The following is a 26576-nucleotide window of genomic DNA, read 5'->3' as shown; positions in this document are numbered from 1 at the left end:
CTTTAAAAGCTTCTGAAAAGGGAAAGAAAGAAAGATTGGAAAGAGTGCACTTGCACATGAAAAGAACAAAAGACCTTTTAATAATCCAGATGAAGGAGTAGTAAATATATTCAGAAGCTTTAAAAGACAATTCTGGTGAGATATTATAACTGGTGAGCTAAAGGACACCTCATGGATTTAAAACTTGACAAATGTAAAGCAATGCAGTTGTGATGGTTAAAAAAAAAAGTTACTGTTCCTAAATTAAGCATACGAAAGCTTGTATGCAGTTTCAAAGTACTGAAACATCCTAGGCAGCTCATTGTATCTGCTAAATGACCAGAAATTGTTATAAAAGACAACACTGAGAAACAAAACACAACTTCTGTTGTTTGTCAAACATAAGAGAAGTCTGGAAGCATTAAAATTCTATTACAGAAATTAATGCTGCAGCTTCATGTAGAGTCTTTAGCTATGCTATTTGTGAAGGGAAATCACAGGATTAGAAGAGGACCAAAAAATTCAGAGAAGTATTACAATCAAAGAATATTCCAGTCAGGACTGACTAGCACAGATACAGATAGCAGCATTGTAGACCACTTACAGTTACATATAGGGAAAACAGTGGTCAATGTAATACCATTTTGCTGACTTGTCAATTCCTTAACCTCTTCTAATTTCAAAAGAGTTTAATACTTTGGATGGACAGGAGGAAATATAAATGCTAATCCAAACTCAGAGGAAGTGGTGGTCAGATCTCAGCAGTGGTAATGCCACCATCTGAAATCCTAAACTGAAAAAGGGTGCCTATAGGTAAATGGTATCTGTCTGTGAAAATCTGTTGAGATGTCAGTCAACAGGCCAATTGTTTATACACTGCAGTATATTTTACAGACTAAGGCATCTGAAGGTGAGATGCTATAAAATATATATACTATTTCAAACGTACATCTCTAGCTGTTTAAATTCAGAGTTCTCTTTTATATTATATAGAAAGCTACATAGAATACATTTCTAGGTAGAATTTCAGGAAATAATGGTTGGGCCTAACTGTATTTCTTAGTGAAAAAATAATTCTTACAGAAATCCACAAGATTATTTTACTTTACGTGCTAGTGTCTCACACTGAATGGATTTTGACTGTACCGAGTAGTAAGGCAAATACTAACAATAGTAGACTTAGCACTATTAATAACACTCTACCTTAAATAAAGTAAACCAGATGCAGTTCTAGTTTGAAAAGCACAATAAAGATGTGCAACTCTATAGATGATTACCACATGATAGCTTACAGTCTGTTTACAACTGGCAGCCCCAGCAGAGAGCTCTGGCCCCTCCAGTAAATCTTCATTTAGACAAACACCTGTGCTAGGGTTTGTTCTGATTCTAAAATATTCATACAACACATGCTAATGATCAGGCTTCTTTAAGGAGTTAGGTATCTTCCGCACAGATGCAAAAGAGTAAGTGCATGCATATGTGCCAGAACACACAAGCATAACACACAGCACTGATGTTAGGCAGTGATGTGGATGCTGTAAGTTAAATTTGAAACCAAATTCAATATGAGTACAGAATATAAAAGAGCAAAAAAAGCCGGTACAGTTATGTATAGAAATATACAAAAGGGCTCTCACATTCTACCAACTACTATGTACATTAATTTAAAGTATTTCTCTAGAAGTTTAGTATGTTCATAGACATCCAGTGTACTTATATAAGTAACAATGAGGCTATCTGTCCTTTCAGGAAATGTTGAACTGTTAAGATAGAAATTCAGAGTGTAAGCACAGTTGTCCTTTGATGCGGTACAAAGCTTTCCAAGAATATCAGCTTGCACATCTGCCGACTGCCACACAAGGATGATGGAAAGGGGAGTACTAGTGGTTGCATACAGTGTGCCTTATATCCTTGTTAAACCTAGAAAATGTATATTGATTAGGCTCATAAGATGACATTTTTACTTCCTTTCCTTATTCTGCTGTCTAGAATAGAGTGAGTTACCTATTTCACAGCCTTTTTTGAATCATATATGCCCTTTTTTTACTCATCTACTTCATGTCTTAAAACACCTGAAGTTCTTCATTAAAAAATTCCATTGATCCTGAAAAGAGGCTTCACCCTGTCAGTCTTCACTGACATAAAAAGTATTGCTCTGTAAAAATATGCATTATTATTGTCATCAAGACTCTGGTATGGCACCTATGCTGATCCTAGTTACTTTTAGAAGCAAAACCTCTAAAAAGAAAAGGACTGATACAATGTAAAACAAAGGTCAGTTAGAGTTTAAATATGCCAAAATAGGAGATGGACTTAAAATCTGGCACTTTATACAACAGATACTTTAGTTCAGCAGCATGTAGTATTTCTTACTAAATAATTCAAGACAGTCTCCTTCAGAACCCTAACCTACGTGCTAATTAGCCAGAGCAACACACTCAATTTCAACAAAAAACAACAAAAAAGACCTAATTAGTGACCATTTCCAGTGGCAAAAGATGAAGTTCTCTCATTCATCTCTGAAAAGAGACACTAGAGAGAAACAAAATGAAAGGGGAGCTTTAAAAGAAAAAATCATTTTAAAGGGTAGGCTCCTGCAGGCATTTCACTGCCTAGAGCACACTGCTCTGGTTAGCCCTTGGAACTTGTCGTTAGAAGAATGAGATGATTATTTCTCTTTAGGATAAATCTCCTCTATGCCAACAAACACAGACTAGAAGTTGAACTTTTTCTAAACTGAGGTATGCATACATTTTGACCGAAAAAGCAGTACACCAAAATCCATATATTATATTTTCAATAAAAAAGGACAAACCGAGCATGTGCATTTATTTGATTCTGGTTTGGAAAGCTCCTCCAGCAGCTCACTAGACAGTACTCTGCTATAACATGCTTTTAGCAGTTTAGTACATCAAGTTATTACACAAATGGAAAATAAGAACTAAGAAAAGGACTGAGAAAATTTGATAACAGAGCAGAAGGCCATTAAATCATAGATAAATAATGAGTAAATGGAGAAAGGTTTCTTAATGGGAATTATAGTGTGCTTTTTGTAGCTTTGTAAACCTGCTTCCATTGTTATCAGCCATATTATCTACAATACACATTTGATTCATAAGAAAAATTCAACAGTCACAAAAAAAAACCTAGCTAAAGAGCCTTAAGACTTCAACTGAATACTGCCATTAAACATGCGTATATAATCTACCTCTTAATTAAATGGTACCAGACTCATGCGTTTTACTGTTCTAAATATCGTGGTGACATCAGCAGAATATTTTCATAATAACGATAAACCTGTTTTATTAACTTGTGCTCTGAAAATTTTAAGCGATTAGTAGTACTGATGAGGGATGCAGAAGGACAGATGTTTAATTGGCAGTAAGAACACAAGAGTGAATTCTCAATTGTTAAGTTTCAGGCAGAAATTCAAGAGAAGTACATGCCCATAGCTAAAGCCGAGTCTCATTACTGAGTTTTAAATGCCTATTATGACTTCCTTGACTAGTGAACCATTGAAGCTTACATATTCTTGCCTCAAACCTCAGTTTGCTTCTGATGTATGTATAAAGGAACGCAAAGCATGTATTTACAAAGAAGAAATAGTCCCTGTTAAAAAACTCCAAGTCCTGAGGATGACTTACATCCAAGAGAGTCAAGGCACTGCATGTGGACTCAGAGCTGAAACAAAGATATGAACTCCTCCCTCCAACATTTCTCAGTAACACAAAAATCTTGCTTAACTCATCTGCTTGTAAGAGTGCTTTTCCTTTAAAAAGACATTGGCTGTATAACTTCCTGCAACCAATTAAATTAAAAAAAAATCATTTATTGGAAGGAACTATAGATATTACCTCTGTCTTCTTCCTATATTTGCCTCTTCACGTACATATTGACACATTCTTTCAACCTTCCTTCCTTCTAGCACTTAAACAGGTTGAAGTATACTATCATACAATCTGCTCAAAATAAAGTCTCCACATCCCTACAATGACCTATTTCCAGTATCTCTATCTCATCAGTTGAGGCATGAACCTGGTGAAACCAGAAGCTGTACAGTGCCAGTAAAAGTCTGTGAATCCTTATTTAGGAAGTAACCAGCTCTGAAGAACATAGTGTCCTGCCGGTTATTGCTTTCTCTGTGCAGAGCTCAGCAGTCTTGTATTCAGTCATCTTCACTTCCATAAAGTAGGGTTTCATCTCTCAAAAAGAGACTGCTATGGCTGTATGCCCTTTTGAAGTTTATGTAGTAACTATCTAATCTGATGGGGCCTCTGGGATATAGCTTACTTTTATTTATATCAGAAAAAAAAAAAAAAAAAAAACACATAAAAGTCTCCGGAAAAGTTTAAGGATTTTTAGAATGAGATAGGTGTTTCGAAAGCAACTGAAAGATCAGTAATTTCTCATAATTTCTTCCTCCTGCTGCTTATGGAAAATTTGTTCTTTTAAACTTACCAGGCATGATAATATTGGAAAAACCTAGCTTCCTTGTAATGGATACTCCATGGGTAAACATGGATGTATACTCTCTCCTAATCTGTTCTATGTCTCCATGAAGCAGCTGAAGAGAAACTGCCAGACCTGAAATTGAAGAGAAAAACAAGGGAAAATAAGACATTCAAACAGACTATGATCATTATTCCTTCTTCAAAACTTTGTATGTTTGCAAGTATATATGCATTCCTGACGGGTCAGACAACTGAAAGGAAGTTTAGTAATATCAAGCTATTATATTATTACTCTGTGTTATATTATTACCATATTATCGTATTATTACAAGCTATTATATCATGTTATTATATTTAGTAATATCAATAGTATTAACATATTTGGGAATGGTATCAACACACAGAAATCCAGAAGGGTGAGAAAACAACTACCCATGAAAAAGAATTAGCAAATTATTACTGATGTGTAACTGAACTACAATGACACATCAGATCAAAATTGTCTCAATAGAGATGGACAGAGACCTTAACTGGGGAAAAAAAGTTAGAGAAATGTCAATTAGGAGAAATGTCAATTGGTAATACTTGCTACCATTTAATTTTTTCATTTACTTCAATACAACACTGCCTTCATTGGTATGTAAAAAAAGGTGCAACCATGGTGCTCCCTACCCATCAGAAAAACAGGGACATCTCATTACGAAGCATCATTTCACCTTATACAAAGGAATACAATTATTCATCCAAAATTTGAAGAAAAAAACTCCAATAAACAAATCTACCATAATCAATATTTGTTACATTGGCAAAGTAATGCCATAATGACTGAAATTACATTTTTTTCAATATTCATCAGATTTAATCAATCGTGTTCTTTTCTATGTTTGCTAATAGACATGCAAAATGCAAGGGTGATATATAATCATTTCCCAACATTCATTGCTTTAGAATTTAGGAAGCATAACTTCAGCTATTATATCTGCAGTATACAAAACAAATTGCAAACACAATACTTCATCACTGCTGAAATTAGCAAAAACAACCGGCCTGCCTTTTGGTTATTTCAAATATAATCACCAAGACAAGTGTCAGGGTGATACAGTTTGCAGAGATTAATCTGCCCTGACCTTCAGCATTACTACAGCATATTATGTGTCAACAGATCAAGGGGAAGATAAGAAGAAACTCTTCATATACACTGAACAACTGGAGATAAAGAGACAACTGATTAACTTCAGATTAAGCTTAGGTAAATAACAAACTGAACAACAAGGTCATTGGTCCTTTGGGCTTTGGAAGAAATTTCCCCTATGAGCATGTAACTGTTTAATTGAATGAATTTACTTGAAGTCTGATGGTTCTTAAATCGCAACCTGAAAGATCTGTCCTAAGTACTACTAGTCCAGCCTACTTCCTGGAAGAGATCAGAGGTTTCATTAGCATAACATCTTTTATGTTCTTCCTCTTATCTACTCTTACATTTTATTATTTTGGCAACTCCAGAGAATGTGGTGCTCTAACCAGACTTCCATTCTCTTAACATGAAAAAGAGCTCACCTACGCATCTCCAAATCAGCTCATAAACAAATATTACAAGGAAAAATGTTCAGTGAAGTCTATTCTAGTTTAAGGATTAAATTTAATAACGGACATTATTTATCTTGGTAATGGTAATGTGTTCTGTGATTAACCACTTAAAAACTTCTAGGGAGATGTGACAATTGCTATCAGTGTAGACCAGAAAACAAACCCTTGGTGGCCTGCTTATGTCTGTGGTGGTTTTAACTTGCTGGGCAGCTGAGCTCCGTCACAACCACCCTCTCACTCCCCCTCCTCAACGGAAAAGGGGATGAAAATAGAGTGAAAAGGGCTCAAGGTTGAGATAAGAACAGGGAGATCACTCACCAATTATCGTCATAGGCAAAACAGACTCAGCAAAGGGAGATTAATGAAATTTATCGCCTATTACTAACAAACTAGAGCAGTGTTCCATTTCAGTCTGAGGGATTACATATAGCCAATTCTACATACAGTAGCTACATGTTATAACTATCTACTAGATACAAAGCACAAAGTATTCATATCAATGTGTGTTGCACTGGAAAACTGAACAAAGCTAAGCAAGAGCTAAAATAAAGTAGATATAATTTATTGGTTTGTTATTAGATAAATGCTGTTACAAGTCAAAACAAATCTGCAGGCAGGCCAAGACAAGTCCAGCCAGCCAAAGCCAGAGGGGTCCTGAGGACTGTGCTGTCAGCCAAACACAAAACCTGTGGCCAGTTATATGTGATATCGATTCCATATTTATGGTCTACAAAAATACCACTTGACAAAGAAACTAGACACTCATTGTGACTGAGGAAGCATTTATCTGAAATACAAATCATGAGGAAGAGGTATTTTGCAAAGACAGAATAATACACATTTTACAAGGGACACTGTACAAGTTTGTATCCTTATCATAAATCAAGTTACCAGACTATCAATTTGAGTTAACTATGATCATTTAAATTATGCAGACACACCACAGAGCCATTCAGATTTTTATAACACTGCCTGCACATTCAATTGAAGTGAAGAGGAACTCGCTCAGACACGCCGCAAAACAAAGTGAAATGAGGAGGCACCGACTAGTTTAAAGAAACCACCTTCCTCACCAAAATGTAAGCAGAATTTTGTGTATCTCTGTAATGGCTAGAGAGCCACTGACCTCAATTTGCAAGAGATTATAGCTATCTCTAGGGAGGAGGAGGGAAGGGGGGAGATAAGATTACTGCTCTGAGAAAGGAAGGTTTCATCACCAGACAGTAATGAGACAGAGTCAAGGTGGCGCAGGCTTCCAATTTGGTCTATAGCCAATCTGGGGGAGATGGAGAAGATACTCAAAAAAAAGGAATGCAATGAAAGTAATGAAGATACTCTTTTTGTATAAGGAAATAGAAAGAGAATTGATTAACTTTTCTCTTATGAAAACACGAATGCTTTTTCTGTCTTATAACAAAATTAATATCCTTTAGTTTCAATTAATTCCACTCTGATGATGTACGTCAATACCATTTTTTCTCATGTAAGTTCCTTCATTAGACTATAAAATTATCAGCCAACTCTAACGAGTTCAGCTTCAAAAAATAAAAAAAAAAAAAATAAAAAAAATTGAGCTTTCCTGCTGGAACAGCTGTACATGGACAAAGCAGAATAGAAAACTGTAAAATGCCACCACATGTGGCATCTGATGGTGGCTGATATGATCGTTGAAGCATTTCTGAGACCTAGAATCTCTCCAAAACTTCACGACTATACATCTTCCATTTCTAGAACATTTGGAGCTAAAATATGAAAATAAAAATGATGATCCAGTCTCTAAATGACTGGCATACTTTCCTTAATTAGGTACACAGTCTAGCTTTGTCCCCATCGAAAAAAATCCGATTACTTACCTCATGTTTAAAGTACCTCCTTCATAATTAAAACCTATTGTGTTAATTATCGTTCTTCATTTACTCCAGTTTTGAAAATATTGCTACAAAACTACATGTGCTACTGCAAACAGATCTGCTTTTACTTCTTTTGTAAATGGTAGAGATTTCTCACAGCTAACTTGTACTATAGTTCACCATGGATGATTTTTACCATTCAGATGACAGAGAATACAGAAAATTGACAAGCTGCTGAATAAGCATCCTGTATTTCTGTTAGATACGTGATTTTAGCTTAAGGCAGCTTTTATACTGCATTATTGATTTCTGCAATTAGTTATAACAAAAGGCAACTGTTCATTATACTTACACATCACTTATTTGCATTTGAGCTTCTGGAGGAGGGGAAAGCATTTACATTCAGCTTCTATCTACTGGCAACAGAGCATCCTAGATCATATTAAGAAGAAAATGCCTAGCAGCTGCTCAGGAAGCTGACAGAAAACAACAAACAAACAAACAAACAAACCCCCCCTTCCTCCCCAAAACCAAACCAAAACAGAGAGAATATTATTCAGAAATGATTGTATTTTAAGAAAGGTAATAAAATAAGGCATCTGTCCAAATAAAGCTGCCTAAGGGTGTTAACAATATTCTGAAAACATACAGGTGTTCACATTTCTCATAGTATTTAAAATGCCCAAAATGCAACTGTAAAGATAAAACCAGTAGATTTTCATATTATAATTGGTGAACAAAATCTTTTATTAGTTCATTGTGATATGGGAAAAATAATTGTATATATCTTGTGAAATTTGGTCACAGCAAAATCTGTGTAGTAAATCCCACAAATTACAGTCTGGGAACAGACAGAAAAAGAGAGGTAAATTCAATCCCTGCAGGCCTTGTTAAAGGTTGGATTGTGATTATTCTGAACGAGCAAACTCCAAACTCTTACTCTTTCCCTCAACTTTACATTCTTTTTTTTGGCTCAGTAGATAAGAATGCAAGAAAAACAGCCTTTGCAAGATTTTTACAACTTTCTTGAGGGTCACAAATTAAATGAACTCTTGTACCTAAGACTTTTGTCAGAAAGGCCATCAAGAGAGGAGGTTTTTAGCTCCCTCACACTTTTTTTTTTTTTTAAATTCACATGGAAAATAAATGCATAAATGGAAATAGCATTATATTATCACAGGAAAACTGTCTTGGAATTTCTTTACAGGGAAGATTGCAGTACCTCAAGTATTTCTTGCCAGAATCACCATAAGATGAAGGCTACAGGACCAGAAGGCTAAGTGACTGTTCTAGTCTAATCTCCTTATACAGGCAACTGCGTAATGACTATTGTAGTCTAATCTCCTTATACAGGCAACAAAGATCTCAGCAATAATTTCTCCAGTTCTTACCTGGGTAAGCCCATTAATGCCCTTTTTCTATTAACAATGCATATAGCATGCCAATTCCCATTGCTACATTATATTGTTATATTGCAAAAGCAAATCATCTTCAAAAAAATTAAAATTACACTTTAACACAGCTTTGTTAGAATACTAGGCTGTGCACAAAACAGACAATTTGACCATTTTCAGTGTATTATATTGCTTTCATTGCAAATAATATACAAAAGGTTCTAGGAAAACACCTGTTTTTTCCTTCATGAAGTGCAGCTCTGTCACGCAAACAACTTTCATGCAACTGCATGAGAAATTTAGGTACATGGCATGTTTCAAATTAAGAAACAGTCAACATTTGACTGAGACCTCTAGAAAGTGTTAAAAACTTTTAAAACCATACAAGCCCAGGTAATGTTAGCAATGAATATGTAACTATAACCCTTAGAGGAGATATGATCTTGCATGAACATTCATTAAATTTATCACCTGAAGCTGTCTTTAGACGTATTATTCTTTCAGTATATAAAGTTAAGAAAGTCAATAATGTATATAATAGTAATAAGCAGAGTAATTTTTTGGAAACAGCTTAGAAAAAACTCAGTAATAAGACACAACCCAGTGCAAAGATGGAAATACAAGCCAGCTACACCCATTATGTAGACTTATCTAGGAATTTCAGGGTGCCAGATCAATCACATGCATAATTGCAGTACTGAGATGAACAGCAAGTCATTATTTTTTTGTGTGTGTCACTGCATTGCAGAATAGCACATTTTTCATTCTTCTCTAGAAACAAGTCTTTTTGCAACATCTGAGAATACGGTTTGAATTTAACTTTATTAAAATGTTCATTTCCAGCACAGTATATAAGTCATGCTGTATGAAGGACACTTATGGATGACTACACCAAAAATCTATCTTGAACCTGACTTTTGAAGTCCTTTTGGTAAAACAAGAACCTTCAAAGACAACAACACAAGCTTGGACTCCCATGTAAATATAGAAAATTATTTCCGAGTGATTTGTGAGTCCACCATTTTTATGGATTAATATCCCCAAACTACCATAGTTAATACTACATGCTACATTAGGTTACAAACATTAAAGATTTGTTTACTCCTGAATTTGGAAAAAGGGTTTAACAGTAGATAGCTAAACAGTATCATCCATCCTGAAAAACATAACTAGAAAAGTAAGGTTCTACAAATCCTCGTCTAAAAACCTGCTCTAAACATGGCTTGTCATTCAGGGACAAATGATCCTGAGCAACAACTTATGTGCAAATTCTGTGTATTATTTAATCTTTCAGGTTTAGCATTTGTTGAGAGCAAAAAAGAATGCTTTAATTCATTGTGTACTTACAGTGAAGCACATACGACTGCTGTTCTTATTTTAAATGTATTTCAAATAGCAGCCTTCAGTGACAACTAATTCTTAAACACATCAAAATAGAATACGCATAATCTCCTTGTCACAAAATTTAACAAAAGATTAAAACTGGCAGATTAATAAATTGTCATAGAACTAAACTAATTAAACAAATGCACTTGCTGTTTAAATGTTAGTGATGTGTAGCTACAGAAAACATTTCAGAGCACTGCTGACACATCCATGCACTCTGCAGAGAACAGACAAATGCCAGAAAGCTGCTGTTCTCAGCTGTGCACAGATGCAGGGCACAGCTTGACGTGATGAATCATAAGCTCAGGAGTTGCCTAGAAGTTATGTACTTTGTTCTGTTCCTTCTTCTCTGTCAGGTTCATGTTACTAGTCCTGCCCTCATTCCTCCTCATTTTCCACTAGCCATTATAGACTATACTCGTCTCTCCACCATGAGCCTACACCTTCTTGTTGTGGCCAGCAGCTGCTCCCAGCAGGGAATGAACACGCTGTTTCCCATCTGACATTAGACACATCGACTCACAGGAAGAAGGTTTCTTTACAACAGCTCCAAGGGGGCTAAGGTTGGACCCTTACTGCTGGGCTACTGTCATGTAAACAGAGCTGCACTACTTCTTGTATGCAGACAATACTGTGTGTATGTTACTACAGCTCTGTTCACAGAAATATTAATTCTATAAATTATTATGCTGAGCTACCAATTCCCTGCTACACTTCATCTCTTGTAGCTTTTCATCATACAAAGTGTGAAAAAATGATGTTCCTGATGGAGCCTCTGCAGTTTCACCACTGGAAGGTATATACTAACTCTAAAAGGTTTCCCCTCTGAATCAAGTAATTTATAAGCCAAAGCTTACCTTTGATGAAATAGGAGATGAAACAGCCAAAGTATATTGTTTTCCACCTACTTTTTTTTTTTTAAATCTCTCGGTATTTGATGGTAACCATGGAGAAAAGAGATTATTAGACTGTCAAAAAGTTGCTGAATGCAGAGAGAGAGAGAGGTGAAGGAAGACATAATGCCCCAGGGCACATACTTCTGTTTCTACCTAAATGCCTGCACTGCCATACTTGTCTCAGAGCTTGCATCTTGTGGTATGGGCTCATGCCCTGGGCTGGTTTGCCTCATGGCTTGCCTTCTCTAACCAAGTCTTCAATGACCACTGAGCTACCCTGAGTTTCAGTACCAACTGACCTTATACTTGGGAACAATAGTTCCCCAAAATGATGAATGTTTGCTTTATGAAACTTACTTTGGTCTGGTTGAATTAAAATAGTAGCAATGTAGTGAGATTTGCCTTTGAATGACCAACCTTCCTGCTCTTCAAAACAGTTAGTTCCCACGAAACCAGACGCTGTTTTTCCTTTGAGCTGGGGTCAGACCACAGGACCTCCTGAGGCCCCTCCCAACCTAACTTACTGTATGATTTAATGAGTAACTTTCCCCTCTGATGACAGTTTATCCTTCCTTAGAATGGGTTTCTTGGCAAACATCTGGTAACAATACGGGCTTCAAGCCCTCCACACTTCAGTCTGGGCATTAGGCAGTTGACAACTTACTAAGCACCTTTCTTTTATAACGCAGCATCACGTCAGGTATGCCTGCAGGTTTTTGCACAGCTATCATGGGAACATGTTTGCATTTATTAATGACAGTAAAACATTAATTTGAGGAATCTACCTGTGCATCTTTCTGTTTTAAAGAAAACAGAAAACATTTAAATTTGTGGCTGACAGGCTTCGGAACATCTTTTACAAATCAACCCACAACCCAGATTTGCCTGAAGAACAGCCTCCCAACTCAGATCTTGTCTCTGCTATATCTAAAATAACTTATTGTTTCTGCCTACTATGAGATACAGTATAGTAATTTTTGATTTTATTCTTTTTATGATCCAAACTGTACGTAAAAGGGCATACAAGATTTATGTAGACTTTCCAAGAACTGTATTTTGACTCCTATGCAACAGATGAAAAATTAATACTGCTACCACGTTAAAAATCAAAAATTGGAAAGAATCATGCTCAAGCCAGAAGTGGTAAGAGAAATCCCACCATTTTCAACGCGTCTCCTCTACAGTTTAAGGCCCTCCCATCAATTAAAGCTAATGTGTAATTACCGGTGTTTTCAGTGGAGTCACAGAGCAGTTTTGGCTGCGCTACCACCATACTGCATTCAGTAAACATGCAATTAGGTTACATCACCCTTGTCTAATTCATCACAGCATTCCAAAATAATGGCACAGGAAAAGACCTTCCCACTACATTTGTTATTTTTGCGGAATCCACGCAAGAGTCCAAGGCTACAAAGCAGCTAGATATGCTCGTAATTTCTTACACCAGTAACTTAATCGCTGCAGGATTTGAAAGGATTTTCACCTCCCTTGCTGTAGCAAGTGAAAAGCATGTGTGTCCTTGTCTTATCTCTCCAAAACTACTGCATCAGGCACATGTGGCTTTTTAAGACTTGTTATAAGGGAATCTAAACTGGCATTTACACAGGAGCTTACACTTGGAAATGTCAGGAACCTAAAGTAAAAACTGGAGCCAAAATGAATGTCTTGGATCCCCTTAAAGGAAAACAACGCAATCCAGTCTTTCTTTTCAAAGGAGGGGGAAGAAAGAAGAACTTGCAAGTACATTTAAATAATTTTTAACATGCTTTCTATAAGATAATTCATTAGGGAGAATATTCACATATAACACAAGACTTGAGGTTTAAATCTCTCGTCTATAGGATTTGCTAAGATGACATGAGTACAGATCTCATTTATGAAAATCATGCACTATTCAGCAGGTTTTAGAGCCATTTTCACTCTCCCCATGGTATAATGAATATTTTCTGATTGTATACAAAGCTGAAGAGTTGCTGCAGGGAAGTCTGAGAAGCCAAGTGATTAGCATTCTCACCTGGGACATGTGAGACAGACTGAAAATCCTTTTCCAAATCAGAGTCTAAACCAAGACATTTTCTTTCTTTTTTTGAAGAATGTTTCAACCAGTGGAGTAAAAAATCTTTACGGTAAGCCCGGTGAATATTTATATATTTCCTGAAATAGCACAAGCACAACAGCCACAGCAATAAGCTCCAGCATTTTTTAAGTCTCGTGCTCAGGCAGCTGAATCCAGACCACCTGTATCCCGAGGGAGCAAGTGTCCTGGTTGTGCCCAGCCACCTCCCGTTCTCAACTCCAAGCAGTGGCAGAAATCAAAGACACCTTTAGGTATCCACAGGAAGATCTTGCACTTGAGGAGGTTCTTTTGAGATGCTGCTGGCATTTAAGGAGGGATTACAGCAAGGACTATCACTGTTCAGCAGTGTAACTTGCTCACAGTTGTAAGTAGGTGATTTTTGCAGACAAAACTCTCCACCTTCAAATCTCAAAAGATTACTCTAGTCAGTAGACATTCTTTCCATCGTGGTGTGCAGTATTTAATAAATTGTATTTCAACTTTCAAAAGTATAAAGAATTGAGAAAAAAAAAGTGGCACCATAGTCATGAATACAAAGTTATGCATGACAGAAGAATCAGAAGAAAGAAATCCATGACTCTGTATATATGTGTACAATCAGAGATTCACTCACTGACTTTATTATTTCTGTATAGAACCATATAGAGCGACAAACAGATCTGGCCCTGTTCTTTTGCCCCTTGTCCTAAAATGCACTTCAAACCATTTTAAAAATCAACAGGCAGGTTCATTCACGCACAGCAATTCTGTGGGCAAATGAAGCAGCTATTATGTGATCAATAACAGTTTACAAGGCACTTTGTGCATTAGTGTCTGCTTTATTAAAGAGAAAAGCAGTCCACATCCAATACTATTTATTTACTGAAGTCCCAAGAAAGGTCCAGAGTATAGCTGCAGTCACACAGTCAAAGAACAACATCTGCAACAGTGACCCACGCTGCAAACCCTTCAGAAAAAAATTACATTTGACAGAAGCCCAAGCTCTGATGTGAGAGCAAGAACATTGTCTAGGCTTCACTGTCTAAAATACGCTATTACTTATGACTATGCCATCATAAGCAATATTTTTTTTCTGTGAAATTACATATTCCTTTTTGAAACTTTTATATCTGAATTAAAACCTAAGGTTAAACCTGCGTTATTTTTCCAGTTTACTCCGGTTTTTGCATTTTAAAATTCAGACAGCTACAATAAGAACACAACAAACACACAGAAGTTCTGTTTGCTTATGTATTGCAGCCTCAGCACAGCAGCTGTATAAATTGGAATTGCCCGAATCTGAATGAATTGCCTAATGAAGGTAACAGCAAAATGCCAGCCTACGACAGCATGAAAAGAAGGGGATAAAGGACAATTTGATACGGTGCTTTGAGATAAGCCATGAACCATTTTCTGTATCTGCAGTATATATTTCACTGGTGTTTAGCCCTACAGATACAGAAATGTGTTATTTTCCTTGCAAGATTGGTGTAATTGGGTGTGATCTTTATGTACGAATATTCATTTTCCACAGATTATTTTTTTTTTTTTTGCAATAAAAAACAAAGTAGCTAGCCTATGAATTCTATGAATTCTAATGAAACATATTATAGGAAAAATAGTTTTTAGTCAGCTCCACTCTAGAGATTACTGAAACTTGGTTTGTTTAATAATTAAGAAATCATCTAGACCAAATAGTACTTATTCTACACATAATACACCCCAAAGATAAGAAATAACAATGCTATTAATGCAGCAAAGGCTGTAGTACTTGGCCTTTACATTCATGGTTGTATCTCTTATATGAGGCAATCAGCTGTTTTCCAGTAAGCTGATACCTGACACCAGCAAGAAAATACCAGAGGTGACTGGAAATTTGATCGACTACCTGCTACAGGGTTTGTTTTGCATGAATTTGCAGCAGAAAACACATTCCAGTTCCCACTCTGGCAAACGATGCCAGCTTATCCACGGGACTGAGTCCTACCGGTCCTGCATCCACTGTGAAGAGGAAAAGGAACGAACATTTGTCCCCTCATCCTTCCTGGGCTGTGGTAAGACATCACTGTCATTTGCCTTTTTTCGATCCTCTTTTTTTTAGATGCAAGTTGAGAACAAGATAGAAGAGGATTCTGCACAAATAAGAATCGTCATGTGTTAAAGTAGAAAAAGCACATTTTGGGGGATGGGGACTTGAATGTTAAATACAAAACCTATAGTGTGACAATTTTGTGCTTTACATGCAAGACACAAAATGTTTTGAGGTCAGTTTCAGTTTTCCCCAGAAAATTGGAAGATGGTTTTTTGCTGAAGAATAATTTGAATTCACTGATAAAACTATTTCAGCAGTGGGTGATACCCATTTGTGGAAACTAAAACTGTGTGTGAAAATCTGCTGAGCTGGAAGAAACTGTACAGGACAGAATGTTAGAGGGAACAAGGCCAGCACAGAGACAATAGTCTGATGAATTTTTGCTGTTGTGTGTTGATTATGCTTCATTTCTTAAGTGTTTTTAACGTGATTTGATAAGCAAGTGGGATATAAACCAAAAATTCAAGTTTTCCTATGTTTGGTTCGTACCTACAATGTTCCTGAGAGAGAAAAAAGACCTGTGTTTCTGTAATGCAAGATTTTCCCCTTCTTCCCATTTTTTGACAGCTACAAAATGGCAAAGGAGGCTAGTGGGTCATCAGAGCCAGCCGTTCAATACTACAACAGACAAAGACAGCAGAGAAAAAATACAAACCAGTGTAACAACAATATTTTCCATGAGGTGTCAGCAGAAGTATCTGAACATATTGCTGAAGCCTTGTGAGTGCTTTCTCAGGCTGCTAAGAGTCGCAGTGGAACAAATTTCATGTATGCAATGCAAATAACCTTTCATGGTTTATCTTTTAGTTCCTCAGTACTCAAAGTGACATTACTGCTCACATCCTCTTTCCTTCTCCAGCCTTTACATGCGCTACTCCCTCTGTCTCGTTCCCCTGACAGCCCTTTTTCAAAGTGTAAGTGGTATTGCATTTCCCAGCTTTAGTTTCCAGCACCTGTAACCTGGAAAAAGTTCACGTCCCACATGTCTTTCATGCTGATAGGCACATAATTAAGAGTATTCAAATTTACTGAACGTCTCCTAGGACAAGCGGGTATTTAGTGGTGAACTCTTATTTCACGAGAATGGAATAAGATAAGGGATTATATCACAGAGTAAGCACGTATTGCTGTACAAAAGGGCAAAAATGCTTTTAAAAAGAATATTTTTAATCTCAACACACACTAGATTTTTCCCTTGCCAGTGTATTTCAGATCCTGCCATTAAGACAGTAAAACCACCACTCCCCTACCACGTTTAAGGGTCAGAAGGTACACGATCAGTAGCAAATGATATACCAGTCTGATTTTAAACATGGAAAGAAAAAGGGCACCTCTCCAACACTGAGGTTATTTCTCTGATAAATTTCAAGTTTTCATTCAGGCCTGGGGACTCGAATCCCCGTTTTTCTAGTCTCAAACTGTTTTTATTTCAAGAAAAAATGAGATAAACAGACAGCATGAAAACATAGCCTGAACTTGAGTTTGGTAATTTTATAAACTACTGAAAGGAGTTAAAAATTGAAAGCACGAGCCATTCTTGCTTATGTCTAACCATCAGCTTGGCCTATAATTCTACGGCAATCTTAAATGGACAAACTACATAGCTAAAATTTTACAGAGAAATGGCAAAGACGGGTCTAGTCTGCTCCCCGGAGCATTTTTTACGTTATTCGTTTTATTCATTCTTTACATTTTTCTGATTTATGATCAAATACTTAAGAGAAACTAATAATATTTGATTATATACTTTTAATGAAATAGAAATGTTAGCAAAAAAGAAAAAAAAGAAAATAGCATAACCCCATAGCTCTTGTGAATGTGTTGTATTTTTAGGAACACTTGGATGAGTGTAAAACGTCACTTTGGATAATATAAAATTTTGATTTTATATTTGTAACATAAAATGAGGATTTACTGCTCACCATTCGTTGACATTAGTGTGTCAACCAGTTCTGGTAAAAGACTGAATTTGGGTGCTGTCTCTAATGAAAATGGCTTACATTCACAGACCTACATGTACTTGCATATTCTCCAAGACAAAGAGACTTGTACATAGCAGTATCCACAAGTTACTACAGCTGTCTGGTGGTTAACACTACCGTGCCACCAGCCTTATGGCTTGAATCGCCCCACTGCACACAAGAATCACTTAGAAGCACACAGCATGCCACAGGAGACTACTTTAGCTGCCTATTCAGAAATTACCGTGTTTTTTTTTTTTTTTAATTTTTTTTTTTATTTTTCAGGTGAGGACATAAATGGACAAGTTAAATGTCTCATAGCAATATTTACACAGAAAACTTTGTTTATAAACACCCAGGCACCTTTTGCAAACTGTGAGATTTACATTAATGCCAAAAGCCATATACCTATTTAGAAATTGAAATGCATTTATTCTTTATCATACATATTGAATCTTCTATCTGATATTCAGGGCAAGTATTTGAACAAGTCCTGAATTATGTATTTTCAAAATGTTCCATAGCTTTGCAAATTTGACACAAAAGGTATGCCATCATGTAAACAATGTGATTTTTCTGGGATTCCATGTATGCTTCATTTTAGGCCAAATAAGTGTAACTGAAATAGTCATTTTTAAAGTAGCCCAGTGTACACCATAGGAAACAAAAAAAGTTGCATGAGAAACAGAAGAGACCATAAAAACGACCCTGAAAACATCAAACACTGTAGCATAACTTTAAAATAACTTGAAACAAAAGGAAACACTATGTAGTGGAATTTATATACATCTGGTAATAATTTTCCCAGATCATTCTTTTATACCAGCATATATATTCATACATTACAGCTATTATTTATACTAAAAATGTGATCCATATATAATTACTACCTTTTAAATAATTCAGATCACATTTTTCTCTAGACTGATTGTGAAAAAAGACTAAACTCAACATTATCATTTTTAACAACAAATAAAGTTACCAATTTCTACGTCAACAAACACTAAGCTTACTCTTTCAACAGAACCTAAGTCGAAATGTAAAGTGTCGATCATATTCACATTAAGGAAGTTGAAATTAAAAGTGCTTATTTCTGAATTTATTACTGAAGACTTGCTATATAAGCTCCAGCATAGAAAGCGATGTTGAATAATTACTTAATATTAAATGCATGAACTATCAGAATGACAAAGTCAAATGAATACGGTTATCATATTTAAGAACACTAAACTTAGTAATGTGCTCTTGTATTTTCACTATATTAATTGCATATTAATTGTCCAATAAGATACACTATATTCTAAACTTTAAATATATGTATGTATTAGACTTTGTATTATAACATTATAAGATTAGGATGGTTATACACATATATACAACCTCAGCCCTGATAAATACCATGAGCTTTTCTATGTGCTTCTCAGTCATCCACTAAAGACTGTTGAACATATGTTTTCAAAATAAACTCCAACATCTCGTTTGGATTAAGACACCATCTCACAATAACAAAGGTCAGTCATCTCTCATTCCCTAAGTCTCCCAGCTGCATTTATTTTGATGACACTTAGTGACACATAGTTGACTACGGAGGACTATTGGTAAGTTCTTAAACATCAACTTTGCATCTTGCTCAGTTAGCCAGTAGGAATGCAGAGAGCACTGGAAGGTCTGTAGGTCCCAGTTAATTTTTTATGAAGTATAATATATCATTTCAACAATGTTTGTTTTCCTGATAAAAACATAGATCAGAAGTAGAAATCATCAAGCAATGCAGATCAATAATTTGATCAGCCTTACACATGAACAGAGCCTAAGAATGAAAAAAAAAAAAAGTTGAAATTTACTCACCTGCATTAGAGCCTGTCAAGTTGTAACGTGCATTCAGCTTTTTAATGATGTTTTCATGGATCTGATACCAGTCACTCTCTGTGTTGCACCTATAAAAATGATAGTTTTCTTAAGTCTGAAATGGGAATACAAGTTTTTCTGACCAGCTTCCCCACGTATCTGTGCACAAATCCTCTTCTGTTCACAGAATTACCTCAACAGAAGCAAATAAAGCCCCATGAAACTGCATGTCTCAATGGAAAGGGTGAGAGCACTCTTACCATTTGAGAAAGGCCTCATGGAAATATCTGCTTCATGTGGCAAAGTGTGGGAGAAAGATAGGAGCAGTTAAGCTCAGGAACTCAACCATGACCAAGTTCATTATCTATATAGATCCATCCTTCAGCTCTAAAACACACAGAAATCTGTCTTGTGACACTCAGGGAGAGACACGGAACTCAGAGTTGTTCTGTACCTGTGCTGTACACTTTGAAGTTATTTAAAATGGAACATGATCTTCAGGAGGTAGTCAGTGAAAGGCCAAATTACATTTCAGTATGTATTTAGTAGCTGCTTTTCCACAAGGAAAATTCGGCCACTATTCATGGTTTAGACTGGAATTAGTCTTTGCATAAAATCTTCAATCGACAGGTTCCTTTCTTTTTTTTTTTTTAAAGAACAATCAGGTGAAATTTAGAAAGTAGAATATAATAAGTGAACTTATAAATTTAACAATTTGTTATCCAACAGCAAACACTTATTTGAGTTTAACATCCTGGGAGTCTAAATAAGAGCCAGCACACATTTTCACTGCCACACTGGATAGCTTTTCTGCAGCACCAACTTCAGCAACTCTAATTCAGCACAGTGGGGGAACAGAGGAGAAGAGAAAGGCTGCCTGAAAGCCCACCATGCCTTCCGGACTTGAGTGCTAACCCTGGGAGAGGCAGAACTTCCTCATGTGCATGATAAATGTGTCCCAAGTCTGTGTACTTAGAATAGACCACTCCACAAAACGGTTCTTACTATAATGTCCAAGATCAGCAGGAAATTACATGCACTGTGTTGCTACAAATAGAAAATTTAAGTTTCTTCCAAATAGTATCTGTCAAAATCCACTATTTAACGAACCATTCTTCAAAATCTATTTTTGATTTTTTATTCTCCAGCATTAACTGCCTTTCACACTTTTGCTATTCGCTTCCTATAATAGCTTACCCTGTCTGCTTTTTTCTCTAGTTATAAAGTACTTTCACTAGCTGCCTAAGCAGCACAAGGTGTTTAAACAAGTCTTAAAAGCACTTCATGTTGCCATAAAAAGACAGCTCCAGAAGCACTTACAAGGATGTGATAAATGCTGAAACATACACAAAGATCTAAAAGGACGCAACCTTCATTTTTCATTCTATAAGCACGTAGAACTAGCCACACTTTCTAAACCATGACAAAGAAAAAAAAAGAAATTAACTACTACTCTCTTTTGGAACAGAAAAGAGCTACAGCTATTTATTCACATTTGCACTTAAAACCACTGTTTTTGACGTAAACCTACCCTGATATACTTCTAAGAAAAAAAACAAAAACAAAAACAAAAAAAAACATTCCTTACATGTATACTTTTAAGACGAGGTCATCCTTTGAATCTCCTGCCAGCAAATCTGCAATACTGAGGACCGCGCAGCCAAAGGGCCGTCTGTATTGTACGTTGCAGGCATTTTTCTTTTCTCCAGCTCCCATTCGTCCTGCCAAACAAAATACACATTCGACGCATAATCCCTGGAACTGTGTCCCTTAAAACCACAGAAGGGAGGCAGAGAGCAATCCAGCTCGGTATGGTGACAGGTCACAGCAAAGTGCCAAGTGTACTCTCTGCGAATCCGGTCCATCTTTCTCTATAGTACGTTAGGATAACACATGGTCCAGGAAGCCCATTAAAGATGTGGTGATCTTGTAAGGGCTCAGACCAGAGGCACTGCTCATCCTCGTATGACCTCCAGTCTCCAAACAACTCTTTCTGATGCCCAGTGACAGTACTACTAGAGACACCACCAAATTAAATTTAAAGCTCAGACATGACAGAGTGTTCAACATTTGCTGTCCAATAACAATTATTTTACTGTGGTTGCTGTTATTTGTGATTTATATGAGAGGTCTTGTGATTGAGCCACTGCAATTTAGAAATCAAATGCTGACTCCAAACAGGCAACTAGCTAGCAAGGGGATAACTGACCAGCTGCAGAAATCAAGAAGAATAAAATTCTGGCAGGAAAGATGACGAAGAGCAGGAGAACAAATTGCGATACGGAAAAAAGGCAGCCAAGGAAAAGAGAATTGAAACAAAATATTTTTCTATTTGATTTAAATACAATTCATCAATCTTCTCGCTATGTTTCTAGTATATGAAACTGCCCTCTTTCAAAGCATTTTATTCAATTGTGTCCTGACAGCTGTGTATCTTTCCCACCAAGCCTTAACTTCTGACAAGAAAAGCCTCCGGCTGCAGATGCGGTAGGGCAATGCCTCCTCTGAACACTCCTATACATCAAAGCAGTTAGAAGAGTAATTGTTCATTTATACACCATGAAGCATATATGTCTTATTTTAACTTCAGCTCTGTTTTGGAGGACGCGATATCTGCCTATATCATTACAAGACTTCCTCCACTGGCTTCCCTCTCCCCCTTTTTAAAGGGATCAGAGAGAAAACAAAATTTATCTGAACAATTTCAGATATACTTCAGATATTATATGCTAAGTAGGTACATTACATTTCTAGGCAAGTTCTCCAGTGAACAAAAGATGTTTGAAATTGCTCTCTTTGGGACAAGAGTGGACTCCCCAGCAACAACTCCATCATCTTAAGACTGTTCATATGACACCTTCATTTTGTTTTGCAGTAGTAACAAAACATCTTGCACCTAAACTCAGCAGTACACTTGAAATATAACACAAAAGAATGCTGAGAAATCCAAGGCAAATCCCATCAGAAGACAGGCCTTTTCTTTACCAAATTTATTCAAAGGCCTAGCTAATGTAACAGAACCCAAAGCTGACCTCAAGCAGTTTTATTCACTGCTGTATATCTACCAAATGTCAGATTACTACTCACAGACAATTATACCTACCTATTCGGATAATGTGCACAGTGATATAGATGTCCTTCCTGAGTTCACTGCTACCCAAATCCTGCAAGAGAGCAGAACCTCATTATTTCTGACTCTGATTAAAATGTGACATTTTAAAAGATCTTTACACATTGCTTTTGCTGCCAGCAAAAGTGATAAATGAACAGTGAGTTCATTTATACGGAATTAACAAATTATCCATTTAACACTCTAAATTGGTGGTCATGCACTTAAAATGACTGTCCTACAATATCATGGGCTAGAATATGCTGTAAAACAGCATAATTGGACAGTGGGAGGACAGAAAAGACTCGCTGTGTGCCTTGAACAGCAATGATGTCTTTGTGCAGTTCCTTATGTCCTGAAAGTACAAAGAGCACTGCACAAACCATCTTTTGGCTGTAAAATGCAAAAGCATAAAAACTGATTAGTTCTTGTTGCACGGAGAAAGACTGCTATATATGGAAGCATACATATATGTATACAACATATGGAAGTTTAGATATGAGTGACCACATATTGCCAGAAAACATTCAGCTTGGGATTTCAGTAATACCCTTTAACCAGGCTTTAGAATTTATATTCATAACAATGTAAAAGCGTAGGGAGCACCACTGAGTCAACCACAGAATAATTTAATCCAACTACTATTTTCAATACACAGCACAAAAAAAGATTGAGAATAGGAATAACTCACCACAAAAAGAGAACAATGTCTTTCAGGCTTTTCTGGACATTTTGGCAAACCATTCCTATTCAGTCTTAAAAAGAATCTTTCACTGTAAGAAAACAAATATGACAAATATTTTGAACAACATTACAGCAAACTAGATCTCACATTGATCTTACATCTAGAAGATGTAATCTTCCACAAGATATATAAGAATGAAATTATTTCCTTTTAAAAGCCTCAGATGTAACAAGAAATAAAGGAAGAGACTAGATAAGGGCCGTGATTTACTTAATGATCTAACAAAATTACTGAAAACTCGATACAAACTAGAAGACTGATTGTAGTTTGGAAGAATGACATTGTATATCCTAGTGCATAGAAAAGCTTAAGCAATAAAATCCTTTTATCCTAGAACTGAAATTAGATGTTTATTACGGTGGTATTGATTCTTGCTAAATAAATGTCAACATTGCCACATTTGTATTCAACCAAAATTCTTTTCAAAAATAAGATGATGATCCCAGGTGACATTTTTCCTACCTAGCCCTATGAAAAGTTCATTCTAGACTGCACTGATCTTAGCAGTCTTGTAAGTTCCAGCAAGGCAAACTTCATTTTCAGAATTCTGTTTTGCAATCTGCTGAGGGGTGCTAAGTGGTGTAGCTGATACAAGAACTAATACTGATAGCAGCGAGATACAGAGAATTCTTATTTTAGAGTAGAAGAGGGCAAAAGAACTCACTGAAAGAGAAATTACTCTGAAAAATTCCTATTTGATAATAGGTTCATTATGGACGATCTCTTGGCAATTCATGCATGGGAATATCAATAATATTTCTGCAGTGAGAGACAGGGAAAGTAGAAGCAAGGATGTCAGAAATGGTAAGCTGTGCAGAAGTGTTACATATGTTACTTTCACCCCTTTTGCCCCCATCCCTAGCTGGCCAGACAGCTGAGTCTGGATGCCCTGTAATGTTCAAATTAAAAAAAAAAAAAAAAATGCAGATTGAGTTTATTGCAACTGGGCTTTTTCACCTCTTCTGCATATTCCAGAGGCCAAACATGGTATACCACTGCTCTATACCATCCACAGCTTTTCAAAGTGCAGCTGGAAAATCACTACGAATATGTTGGATTAGATCCAACTCAATATAGACTAATGAAATCTTTATTGCACCAGTGTTTGCTGTGTACAAAATCCGTATTGATCATTGACAGAATCAGAGCCATTCACATTGCAAAGGACCTCAAAAGGCCTCTGAGTCCAACCTCCTGCTCAAAGCTGTGTCAGCTCTAAGGTCAGATCAGTTTGCTCAGAGCAGCATCCAGCTGGGTCTTGAAAACCTCCAGTGATGGAGGCTGCACAACCTCTCTGGACAACCTGTCCCATGCCTGACTGTCCTCAAATTTTTCTTACAGTCTGACAGAGCCTCTCTTTTTTCAACTAAATCCATTGATGTTACTGACCACCTTGTAGGTCCAAGCAGGTGCCTGGAAGCTCCCCCTGAAACCACATCTCCCCCAGGCTGAACAACCCTCAGCCTGCCCTCACAGGGCTCCTGCCCGCGACCGACCTGGGCCCTTGTGCTGAAGCGACTTCTTGTCCTGGAGCACCCACAGGCAGTGTAAGCACCACTGAGCAGAAGGGGACAATCACTTCCCTTGCACAACTGACTACATTATGTTGTTATAGCTCAGGATGTTGCTACCTTCAAGAGCACATTTCTTAACAGCTATGTCTGGAGAGTACTTTGTTTTATGCATGCCAGCTACCCAATGCTGAACCTACGATATGGGTGAGCGCTGGGTCCTGCACTTTGGTCACAACAACCCCATGCAGTGTTACAGGCTTGGGGCAGAGTGGCTCGGGGGAGAGTGGCTTGAAAGCTGTGCAGAGAAAAAGGATCTGGGGGTGCTAATCGATGCTCGCCTGAACATGAGCCGGCAGTGTGCCCAGGTGGCCAAGAAGGCCAATGGCATCCTGGCGTGTATCAGCAATCATGTAGCCAGAAGGACCAGGGAGGTGATCATCCCTCTGTACTCAACTCTGGTGAGGCCGCACCTTGAGTGCTGTGTTCAGTTTTGGGCCTCTCAGTACAAGAAGGACATCGAGGCCCTGGAGCCCCAGGGACGGGCTACAAAGCTGGTGAAGGGCCTGGAGCACAAGTCCTGTGAGGAGAGGCTGAGGGCACTGGGGGTGTTTAGTCCGGAGAAGAGGAGGCTCGGGGGAGGCCTTATTGCTCTCTACAACTGCCCGAAAGGAGGCTGTGGGGGAGCTGGGGGTCGGCCTCTTCTCACAGATAACTAGTGACAGGACCAGAGGGAATGGCCTCAAGTTGTGCCAGGGGACGTTTAGGTTGGAAATTAGGACAAATTTCTTCTCAGAAAGAGCAGTCAGGCATTGGAACGGGTTGCCCAGGGAGGTGGTGGCGTCACCATCACTGAGGGTGTTCAAGGAAAGGTTGGACGTGGTGCTTAGGGACATGGTTTAGTGGGTGACATTGGTAGTAGAGGGTAGTAGTGGGATGGTTGGACCAGCTGATCTTGGAGGTCTCTCCCAACCTTAATGATTCCATGATTCTATGATTCTACAAATGCTTAGACTTTTTATTGTGAACATTTAAAAACATTTGTGCCATCCTCAGCTACACAGCTTTTTTTAATCAGACAGCAAAAAAGACAGAACCTAAGAATAGTAGAGTTGAACTCAAATGCCTCAAAGCACATGAAATGTATTTTCTCAGAAACACTCATCTTTTATGATACAGCCACTTTCTGCAGCTTACGTCTCCATGGAAACTTTAAAACTGAGTTTTAAAGAATGTTTACATGGATATATTTTTAAAGAGAAACAAATTGGTATTTTGCTGTTGATTTTAAAATGCTATTAAAATAATTCTGTCATTTCATTTACATTTAGTCCATTTGTGATAGCAGAAAATACAGTAAAAAAGTACAATGTTTGGCTTATAGATTTCACACAAAGATATTGCTCACTGAACAAGAATTATTATTTTTATTATCAACCAGTTAAAGCTTTAGGACCCATTATTTTGGGTACTATGCAAAACTGAATAAAAAGAAAAAAGACTCTGCTCCAATAGTAACAATACAGCTTCTGTGCACTGAAACCTGCAGTGTATTTGTCGGCATCAATATAAATTAGGCCAATTCAAGGTGATTCTGAATTTCATCACCTTCAGTCTGTAGAACTATTTACAAGTAATGCCCATATATACATATTTCATTGCATTTTTTTGCCTTAAAGAAACCACTAGAAATGTTAGTTAAAAGAAAAAT

At 37.1% G+C, this 26576-nt stretch overlaps 1 protein-coding gene across 5 annotated transcripts in view; it reads right to left on the bottom strand.

Moving 5' to 3' along the window:
- DOCK4 (dedicator of cytokinesis 4) overlaps positions 1–26576 on the bottom strand; it is a 251169-nt gene that overhangs the window by 107087 nt on the left and 117506 nt on the right. For all 5 annotated transcript variants that reach the window (XM_080608066.1, XM_080608067.1, XM_080608069.1 and 2 more), the window contains 5 exons: positions 23301–23382; positions 22604–22664; positions 21089–21221; positions 19501–19589; positions 4438–4563 (listed from right to left, as the gene is read on the bottom strand). In XM_080608066.1, coding sequence (XP_080464192.1) covers positions 4438–4563; positions 19501–19589; positions 21089–21221; positions 22604–22664; positions 23301–23382 — 491 coding nt within the window. The remainder of the gene's footprint in view (positions 1–4437; positions 4564–19500; positions 19590–21088; positions 21222–22603; positions 22665–23300; positions 23383–26576) is intronic.

The sequence above is a fragment of the Anser brachyrhynchus genome, assembly GCF_964034855.1.
Source record: "Anser brachyrhynchus genome assembly, chromosome: 1".
NCBI classification, from domain to species: domain Eukaryota; kingdom Metazoa; phylum Chordata; class Aves; order Anseriformes; family Anatidae; genus Anser; species Anser brachyrhynchus.
Note: the sequence above shows the minus strand (reverse complement) of the source record. Positions and strands in the feature narration are given on the sequence as shown.